This window comes from Tupaia chinensis, unplaced genomic scaffold (assembly GCF_000334495.1).
Source record: "Tupaia chinensis unplaced genomic scaffold, TupChi_1.0 Scaffold147282_1, whole genome shotgun sequence".
Taxonomy (NCBI): Eukaryota; Metazoa; Chordata; class Mammalia; order Scandentia; family Tupaiidae; genus Tupaia; species Tupaia belangeri.
Genome location: NW_006207133.1, coordinates 5243590 through 5254762, shown reverse-complemented (window position 1 = coordinate 5254762; position 11173 = coordinate 5243590). Strand labels below are relative to the sequence as shown.

Here is an 11173-nt window from a genome sequence, read left to right as displayed (position 1 = left end):
CAAGTTCTCAATCCTTGTTTTCGGTTTCAGCTTGCTGGTCTGAAGGCCACACGCAGGACCAGGAGAGGCAGCTGAACGCCGGGCAGAGCCCTGGGTGGGGGGCCCACCTCCCGCCGCCTTGCTTGGCGCGGGTCCCAGGGGTGGCGGGGGCCTCAGCCGGGCCGGGTGGGCCAGTGCAGGGCCCCTCCGCCCGCCGCCGCCTCGCTCGCTTGGCGCGGGGTCCCAGTAGGAATGATATATTCTTAAAGTGCTGTGAAAATCCAAGGCCAAGACATTAAAATGAAGCCACATTGAAATCAAACTATTTATGATTGATATTGTGTTCTCCAGATGTTTTCTGTTTTTATGCCAGGAGTGCTCCCTTGTAAGTGATTCATTTCACTTATACAAAAATATTTTCTTCTGAAAATAATTCTAATAAACGTTTAACCAAGATATGCTACTGTACATTATTAGATAAATTGATTATTGTTTCTTTTTCTAGGCAGCACAAATTGTGCTCATCTCTCTGTTTGAATTAAACACTCCTGAATTTACCATGTTACTTGGTGCCTTGCCAAAAACATTCCAAGATGGTGCCACCAAACTCCTGCATAACCACCTCAAGAATTCCAGTAATACCAGTGTGGTGAGTGTTTCAGTCATGTGATTACTGTCTCTGTGCTGGTCGTAACCTCTGTGCATCCTTCATCTAGAACTCAGTCTAACAGGATAGTCAGCTGTCCTGTTCTCTAGAAGTTTGTGAGCATCTCGGAGGGTTCAGTTCACATCAGATCCTGCCATATTCCCAATCGGGAAATGAACCTAGTATTTAAATATGGTTTCTTTCTTAGGTTGGGAGTTTATCAGTTGAATTTTTTCTGCATTATTTAATTGTTCACCTACTCACTGAGTTGGTCTTACTTTTTTAAACACTGTTAAAAATGTGAATTCCGTTGTGTCTGTCACTGTTAACACTGCCGACATCAGTCACTCAGTTCCAGGAATGCCTGTATCACAGTTACCATTTTGGGTTTAAGAATAGCCTTAGGATTCTGAGGGAAAAAACTTCTGGGAAGATTCTATCCCTTTACTTACATGTAGGTTAAAAGACCAGGGGAGGAGGGCATCTGTCTCATACACAGCCCTGGATAACGATGTCTTTTCTTGGATCTCCTCAGGGCTCTCCAAGCAATACAATTGGCCGGACGCCCTCCCGACACACCAGCAGCAGAACCAGCCCCCTGACCTCGCCCACCAACTGTTCCCATGGGGGTCTTTCTCCAAGGTAAGGTCATTGCCACAGAAGTGAAGAAACTAAAGCATGTCTGAGGCTGTGCAGCCTATTTCTGGATTCTTAGATTAAGCTTAGTACCAAAGAGAATATTGGGTAGATGGTGGGTTTTGGTCCTCACTGAAGTTGTATCAGTATAGTCTTGGGCAAAGGAGTTACCTTCTGTGGTAAGTGGTTTGTACTGAATGTCCTCTGTTTCTTCTAGTTCTAAACCCTGGCTAGTAGCTTATCAGATCTGAAACTAAAAATTATATATGTGCCGTCCTACATAGAACCATGTAGAAACTCATTGCCTGTTCTACAGGTGACAAAACCTGAAGGTGTCTGATCATCTACATAAACTATTTACGGTCAGTCCACACCAACTCTGGGGTCCAACACAGTGGCCGTTTCAGGCATGTTGGCATTGTGTTTAAAGCCAAATGCTGCTCTGGAGGACTACACAATCTGATAACCAAAGTTGGACCAGAATTTTTAGAATCTTGTGGAGACCATGGGGACACTGGCCTTAAAGATCTGGGGCAGTGACTTAAGGAGCGAAAACACTCTGTCTTGTGATCTTTAGGTAATGCTTCTCCATCTGGCCAGAACTCTGCATGTGGTGGTTGGAGTCACTCAGAGTGACAAGGAAAGAGTTGTCAGGAAAGAGCCAAGGTCTAGGCCAGCAGGGGTTAGGCAGACTATATTTGGATGTGAATAGTCCAGATCTTTGGGATCACTAACAGGAAGAACCCAGGGGCTTTTGTCCCAAGGGTTACTGACACAAAGATTTTTTTTTTTTTGGAGAGGTTTTTGCTATAGGGCGCGTGTGCTCACCAGACAGACAGATAGAAAGCGAGAAATCACCCCCCAGAGGGGATGGCCATGCTGCAATCTCTTCTCCTCCATTCCCCTCTCAGGATCTTGGGCACACACGCACACACGCCCGGCGTGAGTTTAAGCCAACAGGTCCAGGACTTGAACCACGGTTGACTACGTAGGAGTCTAGCAACATAGCCGTTACGCTAACTGCTGATCCCTACACCAAGATCTCAAAAGTGAAACAAAAGAACCAGATATCTGTCACTTTTCTTTTTAAGATGACATCAAAAAACACATGCTTTTAAAATTTAGATGTATAAGTGATCAAGAGTCTCCTAAATCCTTCCTTATCACTGTAGTTCTCTGTAGTTCCTCAGTTAATGAGTAAATATCTTAGAATATAGCCAATTTGTATTTTTCTCTTGGCACAACAAAATATTTTCTACACCTGCGGTATCTTGCTGTTTATACTCTCTAGTGATACCCACCTAAATGTCTCCTGTACTAGATTTAGCGGTAATGAAGTATGATACTATATCTCCACGTTTCGTGTGTGTTACCATGATTCTGGCAGGTCCTTATGATTAATTAGACAACTGAGACCAGAAACTAATAAAATTATGACTTCTCTCAGGGGTGAGTGGAGCTCAACCAACTTCTTTCATTGCTAATATCTGTGACTAAAGTATAGGGTTTTCTTAAATAACCAGAATCCAGTGAATAGTAAAATTACTAAGCTCTCATTGCTAGATTGTAAATCCTCCCCCGCCCCCCTGCCCCACAGAGATTTTTGGTATAGGGTGCATGCGCTTGCCAGAGAAACAGAGACAGAAAGCAAGAAATCACCCCTTGGGAGAACGGCCACGCCACAATCCCTTCTCCATTCTCCTCTCAGGATCTTGGGTACACACGCACAGGTACCCAGTGTGAGTTTTAAGCTGCTGGGTCCAGAACTTGAACGGCGGTTGACTACGTTGGAGACCAATGATGTAACCATTACACTATCTACTGGTCCATGTTAGTGGTTAAATTTTTAATGTAAACTTGTATTTTCTATAAATTATTGCCTTTGTCTATAAATGATACTTCTTCAGCATTAATTAGAGATTCTGCTCATACATCTGATCTTTTAGTTCTTACATTACTAGGGCAGCACATTCTTCAGCTAATAAACAAAATATATCTCAATGAAGGATTTTACCTTTCTGTGTGCTAATACTCTTACGTAAAAAATGCGTGGGGTTGCTAGCATAATCCATCAGAGCTAAGAACTGGCTAGGTAGTAATCTCCATGGATCCCCAAATCAGTAAAAATTTTAGTTTCTTTTTCAGGTCACCATGCTGTCTTAGTTGGCCACATCTTAACTTTTACTGGTAGGGTAACAGATCAGTGGAAGAAATGAAGTTTATTTTTAATATTAAAAAGTTCAGTGTGGCCTAAATATTTTGCCCACAAATTTTTCTTTAGAGGATTATTTAGTTATGTAGTTTCTTTCTTTAAAAGGAATTGCCCCATTTTGCATATAAATAGCCATTCGGCCTTAGGCAACTTGAGCTCAGTAGAAGTAATTTTTCTCACAAGTGAAACTGTCCAGTAGTGAGAAAAACTGCCTCACATCACCAGATCACTGGAAATGCCCAAATAGGCTGCACACTTTCTCTCAGGAAAATGATAAAGAAATGAATTCTTGCATCAGCTAGAACTGACGAGGGTGCCAAATCTAAGGAGATAAGTGTTGTGACGTGTAACTGCAGTTGTTCTGAACACTGCTCTTTTGAAGCATCAAGTTTTAAGTGATCTGCCATTCATTTGAATAATCTTCATTTTTATGGGGAAAAACTATTACCAATTTGTTCTTAATCTAATTTTTGGGTATCAAATGAACTAGTCTTTTTTATTCCAAAATTCTACACTTGGATCATGGTGGAAACTATTCTAAACTGATAAACAAATCTGATTTTGATAGATTATTTTTTCCTAATATCCTTTTTATAAAAATATCCTTACTACTGATTAGTGAGAAGATCATTTTTATCAACTCAATCATATTAGCAATGCCATAGACATTAGGTTAAACTGCTGTAACATATCCCATGAAATTTTATTTCTTTTTTTTTTTTTTTTTTTGAGAGTTGTTTTGCTATAGGGTGCGTGTGCTCGCCAGACAGAGACAGACAGAGAGACAGAAAGTGAGAAATCACGCCCCAGAGGGGATGCTCACGCCACAATCCCTACTCCTCCATTCTCCTCTCAGGATCTTGGGCACGCATGCACATGTGCCCGGCGTGAGTTTTAAGCCACCGGGTCCGGGACGTGAACTGCAGTCGACTATGTGGGAGTCCAGTGACATAGCCATTACGCTAACTGCTGGTTCCCGAAATGTTATTTCTGTGTGAAAGAATCACTGCCCATTATTAAGTAATAAACAAAAAGTTACTCGCTATTTGGAGAGGAGATTTATGAGCTCAAGTTTTTATCATTTAAACATACTTTAACTCATTTTCCCCAGTATGATTTTGTGGCAAATGAAAAACAGAGTTGTTAAGGGCTTCAGAATTTATCTGAAGTTCCTTCCTTTTAAGAAGAGAAAGTATGGGGGCCAGCAGGTGGCATGGTGGTTAAGGTGCTGGATTCCCACATGACAGATTGCAGTTCAAGTCCTGAATCTGGCAGCTTGAAAATCACGCGAGGCACCTGTGTACATGTGCACGAAATCCCAGTGGAGGAGAAGGGATTGAAGTGTGGCCATCTCCATTGGGGGTGATCTCCCACTTTCCCTCTGCCTCTCTCCGGTAAACACATGTGCCCTCTGGCAAAAGAAAAAAAAAAAAAGACAGCAGCAGCAGAAGCATGTGGTGGTCCTTGCTGTGATCTGCCTCACGTTCTTGGCAACATGTCATAGAACAGAATGGCACTGCCTATGTGACTTTGTGTTTCTGCCAATAGAGAGCACAGGTAATTGTAGATGAATTTTACTTTCCACTTGGATCAAGAGTATACGTAGAATGAAAGTGGAGGTTAATGGGGAGATCTGCCCTACACTCAGAGGTGGGAGCATCAGCTTTTCCCGACAATCAGCAGGGACCAGCCCGAGAGGTCACCCATATTCCTCTTGTGCCCCCACCTCTGACCCTAGTGTGTGCCTTGGAGAAGGCCCTCAGGCCCCCATGCCACAGTGACCACTCATCTCCACATCTTATTTTCCTTACGAAATAGGGACACAGCTCTGCTCAAGGGGAGGCTCCTGCTTGCAGACCGAGGATGAGTGTCAGGAGCAGACAGGACTGCCCTGATGGTACCCTGTCTCTCATGCCATGGACTCCCCTGGGGACCTCACCTCATATTGCCAGCCAGTTTAGCTCCCTCCTTTTTCAATCTCTCTGGCTCCATCCTTTTGAGTTCTCGCAGTTGTTAGAATTTCCCTTTAGGTCCTCTGCAAGCCCAGGTCACCTAGTGGCATCTGTGAAATGAAGACAAATACCTATGTTCCCAGTGAACTTTAATTCTCATGTTAGGTGAAAGAGCAGAGGCATTTGATTTGTAGCTTCCCCTACTCCCAGCTGGCCCACTGAGATGTCCTGCCAGCATTCCAGTGGTGCTGCTGTTCCTGCAGACCAGGTGGCTGTGGCTGTCTCTGAACTCTCTCTGGTGGGATCTTGCCTCAAGAGCACAGCATCCTATTAAGAAGAGTGCTCTGCTCAGTCTTCACATTTGAAATGAGGTCTCATAATTCCTTCTTTGGTTCTTTCTATAGCAAATGACAAATTATCTGAAACTAAACATTCACATTTTCTTGTGTGTGATTATTATGTTTGCCCCAAGGCACGCATACATACACACACACACACACACACACACACACACACACACGTGTCCTCTCACAGACACACTTGGAATCTCCTGTGATTTTTAAGTAGTAAATTCATCCCATGGTTGGGAGGGAGACGAATAAAGCCATCTTATTGAGAACCAAACTGTAATAACTTTTGTTCTTTTGTCTGTATGGTAAAGTGTTAATTTTGCTTTGATTAATTTTGATGGAACTTTGTCACAGAAAGAGGAGACTCTAAGACACTTAGAAGAGAGCGTCTTGCTCCCCCACCCCTTTGCCTTTTGTGTTTCTCTCTCTGATTTTCCTCTTCTGATCACTGCAGTCGGTTATGGGGTTGGAGTGCCGATGGGTTATCGAAGCACCCACCTCCCTTTTCTCAGCCTAACTCCATTCCCACCGCTCCCTCCCACAAGACTCTCAGGCGCTCTTACTCTCCCAGGTAACAAGCTACCTGTTAACATTGTCTGAGGTGTCACAATATTATTGCCTTTCCAAGGTCGTCTCAGGTCTGTCCGAAAGCCTCTCAGCTGCCTCCACGTGGTCCCTTCCTTGGCTTAGCCTGACAGGAGTAGATCCTTGGTGGGAAGTGTGAGCAGGTGCATGTTCTTTGCCAAGTCTCACAAGCGCAGCTCCTGCCACAGCGCAGGGACAGATGATCCTCTTGTCACCTGACCAGGTTCATTGCCATCTACTGCTGCGGACTTCTCGGCCCAGTTCAGTGCTTAGCCCAAAGCAGGTGCTCAGGAAATGTCCTGAAGTCAAGGCAGGCGACAGCGAGAACAGTTTCCCTAACCTACTTCTCAGGTACACAAGGCATTCCATTAAGCATCAAACTCTCTCTGGTGGGATCTTGCCTCAAGAGCACAGCATCCTATTAAGAAGAGTGCTCTGCTCAGTCTTCACATTTGAAATGAGGTCTCATAATTCCTTCTTTGGTTCTTTCTATAGCAAATGACAAATTATCTGAAACTAAACATTCACATTTTCTTGTGTGTGATTATTATGTTTGCCCCAAGGCACACATACATACACACACACACACACACACACACACATGTCCTCTCACAGACACACTTGGAATCTCCTGTGATTTTTAAGTAGTAAATTCATCCCATGGTTGGGAGGGAGACGAATAAAGCCATCTTATTGAGAACCAAACTGTAATAACTTTTGTTCTTTTGTCTGTATGGTAAAGTGTTAATTTTGCTTTGATTAATTTTGATGGAACTTTGTCACAGAAAGAGGAGACTCTAAGACACTTAGAAGAGAGCGTCTTGCTCCCCCACCCCTTTGCCTTTTGTGTTTCTCTCTCTGATTTTCCTCTTCTGATCACTGCAGTCGGTTATGGGGTTGGAGTGCCGATGGGTTATCGAAGCACCCACCTCCCTTTTCTCAGCCTAACTCCATTCCCACCGCTCCCTCCCACAAGACTCTCAGGCGCTCTTACTCTCCCAGGTAACAAGCTACCTGTTAACATTGTCTGAGGTGTCACAATATTATTGCCTTTCCAAGGTCGTCTCAGGTCTGTCCGAAAGCCTCTCAGCTGCCTCCACGTGGTCCCTTCCTTGGCTTAGCCTGACAGGAGTAGATCCTTGGTGGGAAGTGTGAGCAGGTGCATGTTCTTTGCCAAGTCTCACAAGTGCAGCTCCTGCCACAGCGCAGGGACAGATGATCCTCTTGTCACCTGACCAGGTTCATTGCCATCTACTGCTGCGGACTTCTCGGCCCAGTTCAGTGCTTAGCCCAAAGCAGGTGCTCAGGAAATGTCCTGAAGTCAAGGCAGGCGACAGCGAGAACAGTTTCCCTAACCTACTTCTCAGGTACACAAGGCATTCCATTAAGCATCAAATGAGACCTGTTCTTACCCAGACTGCCCAGATCATAGTCTGCCCTGTTATTGACTCTGTGGCTGGTCTCTTCCTAATGTACCATCAGACGATGGCAGTCCAAGCACACTGATCCAGAAAGGATGTTCCAGGAGGCGGGACACCTTCTAAAGACTCTGTGCCTTCAGGACAGGAGTTGGTCACCTCACAAGGCCTCGAGTTGATGCTGAACAAAGCTCACTGATACTGATGACAATGTTAGGAGTCTAGAAAAAGGGAGTGGAGTGGGCTTCCCTCAGATGCGAAGCAGATAGTAAATCTGTGCTGTGAAGAAAAAGCCATATAGTGTTTCAAATGCCTGGTGCAGGGTCTCTTGGGTACTTTTGATAAAGGTCCAAGATTAGAGAATCCCTTCCCTAGAGGCCTGTAATTCCAGAAGCATAGCGTGGGGCAGCCTAGCTCTCATTGTACTCTAAGTTAAGTATGTCCCCTCTGTGCTAGAACAGGGGTCTACAGAACAGAAACAAGAAAGAAACAGTCTGTTACTTTTGGCTGTGCACACAGTTGTATCCCTGCTTTTGTATACTCAACATAGTGAAGCCAAGCACAATAAACAAGTCAGCTTAATATTTTTATAGCATCTTCCTTGGAAGCTCTTGCAGCTCTGAAAGAAACTCATAAAGTGTACAGAGCACCCTGTGATGAACAATTCTAGATACTCAGGTTTAGGGCAAATGAATGACCACAAGGCTGCAGTATACTGTATTAACAAAGCACGTGGCAACTTTTTTATCATTTTAAGGTTAGCTGTACCTTGGGACTTAAGATCATTTTATTGACTATCTCCTAATAAACTCATCTGCATGCCCTTATGAGCACTACGGTTCACCCTTAGCCAGTCAACCCTGCCTCCATTAAGGCCACCCCTCCAGAGAACACTCCATTCCTTACATACGCACGTATGTCTTAATTAATTTATTTTTAAGAGACCGTGCTTAAAAAGTACTCACAACTTTGGTTAAGCATTGGAAAGAGAGAGAGTTGACTAGACTTGGACATTCAGAAAGTCAGTCAGCTATGTAAAATAAAAGGAAATCATATTTATCATTTTGTTCTATGCCAGAACCTTGTTGAATTTATAGCAAGGAATCAATTATCTTTATGTTATTCCTAGTATCCTTTCCTACAAAACGACAAAGGAGAAAACCTCAGAAGTCAGATTTCTCTCTCCAGTTTTTCTCTCCTTGGAGACCTGACCACGTGTTCCTCCCTTTCACAGAACAAGCCCAGGGCTATCTTCCACTGAAGGATTGGGGGCATGGCCTGAGCCTAGGTCTGTGACTGTTGACACATTGAGTAACTTCCTAATCTGAAGAACCCTGTAGAAGCCCTGATGGGGTCTAATCAGAGTATTTACAAATTTCAGGACCTTTAACCCAGAGGATTATGTCCTGACAGTGTCTCAGAACTGAAGTAAGACAGACTGGGGGAAGGTGGCAGATGGAGGTTGACGAATATCTTCTCAGTCAGACTTCTGAGGCCCCCCCTACAGCTCCCCACATATGACTTCAATCACTCCCTGGTGACAGCATTCATGAGAAGCTCCCTTTTTCTGAAGAAGTGAAGGCTTATAGTGATAAGCATTGATTTGGAAAAAAGACATAGCAAACCAAAGCATAAAAATAAAAAAGTAGCATGGTCTGTTTCCTGTTGGAGGAAAACAGTCTGTTTCTCACCTGGAGCTCCCAGTTTCAGCTCCTTACCAAAGAGAGGCTTCACACTTCAAGCTAGGGAATCTGAGGACGTCACCTGCTGAGCACATGGTGCTCCGGCCTGGAAGTCTGAGTTGATTTATAATTGAAAGTAAGAAGCGTTGACTGGCAGAATCCTTTATTTTCTTTTCCAAAGAGGCTATTGTCATAGTGAAGTTACATGAACTGAAATGAACTATTTTAAGAAAGTTCCAGTTACGAACGATGAGATGAATTATTTGGAAGCTAACATTATCTGGAGCGACATATGGAAGATAATATTGTGACATCCCTTAGAAAACTGAATATTTGCCAGACTTCCTCTTGTCCATTTCATTATTCTTTTAGTTTTTTTTGTTGTTATTTTTTGGTTTGCATGGGTTGTACTATTGCTTTTGGTTGTTGTGGTTAAAAGTATTATAAGGTACTTTTTACATCTTGTGTATATTTTTGTTTGAGTCATAATACTCTGCCTATATTTTTATATATATGTATATATATAAAGTGTACTGGCCAGATGTATAAATGCCTTTGTTCCTGTGTAAGCTAGTATTGTGCTATTCTACGGAAAGAGGGGGCAGGGCCCTCTGTGCCTCTGTCAGGCTTTCTTCACATCCAAGCATGGTGCCTCATAGACAGAGAACCTTGTGAACTTAGAAGTGGGAAAAATCTGGAACTCTTGATAGTTTTTGTCCTATGTATATACATTGATTGTTGGCTGCAAATACATTCAAGGTTCACATTTCTTTTTGTTTATTGCCAAAACTAGTCTTTGAATTGGCATAGATTTTTGTGAACTCTCCAGTACCAGTTGGGGTGTGTATTTTATTTTATTCATTAGGTAAGAAATATAGGTTCTCTCTGGACCAGTTTTTCAAATTTAGGCAAATAGCTACCATCTCAAAGAGTGAACTTTTATCTTAGCAGAATCTCACAAGCCTTAGAAAACACTGGGATCATGTCACTTGGAGCCATTAGAGATTGGTCTGCACCAAGTGAGAACTCTCAATTTGCTCATGTACCTAAACCTTAATAAAAATAAATGAATTAATTAAAAATTTTTTAAAAATTAGGGAGGAAGATTTAGCAAATGTTAGTTGTTTGTAAATTCCAGGAAAACTTCTCTTTTGTGGGAATATACAGGATAATTGTATTACCGTTAGGAAGAGCTTCTGCCAGTGGATGCCAAGTTGCTTCAGTTACTACTCTTTCAGAAAGCAGAGTTATTCTCCTGTAGTCCTTAATAGTGCCACATGGTTCCTTATACACACCAAGGATACTTAGAGGGTCTCCCTAGCAGTTCTTAGCATAGCTCAGAATTTTTTGCAAGTTAAATTAGACTAACTCATCTGATCTTTTCTTGAGACCAGTGACATTTAAACTGACTTTTTTTTTTTAAACTGGCCTTTGATTGATGTTTCATGTTAGAGTTTCTTTATATTGCTATAAAGAATATACCTGTGCTCTTTGACAGTCTCAGCAAGGGACAGTGATGGTTTTTGTTCTCAGGATCATCTTGGTTTCCATGTACTTTTCAGATATCCGAAAGGCACTTGTTAACAAACTGTTAGACCAAAGGGCTGTTTAGCTTTTCTTTTTTTTTTTGGAGAGATTTTCACTGTAGGGCGCGTGCGCTCGCCAGACAGACAAGAGAGAGACATAGAGACAGAAAGCGAGAAATCACCCCCC

At 42.9% G+C, this 11173-nt stretch overlaps 1 protein-coding gene across 1 annotated transcript in view; it reads left to right on the top strand.

Annotated features, from left to right (window-relative positions):
• CLASP1 (cytoplasmic linker associated protein 1) overlaps positions 1-11173 on the top strand; it is a gene marked incomplete in the record, with an annotated part of 276864 nt that overhangs the window by 213250 nt on the left and 52441 nt on the right. Inside the window, 2 exon segments of the mRNA XM_027768717.1 lie at positions 485-628; positions 1161-1267. Coding sequence (XP_027624518.1) covers positions 485-628; positions 1161-1267 — 251 coding nt within the window.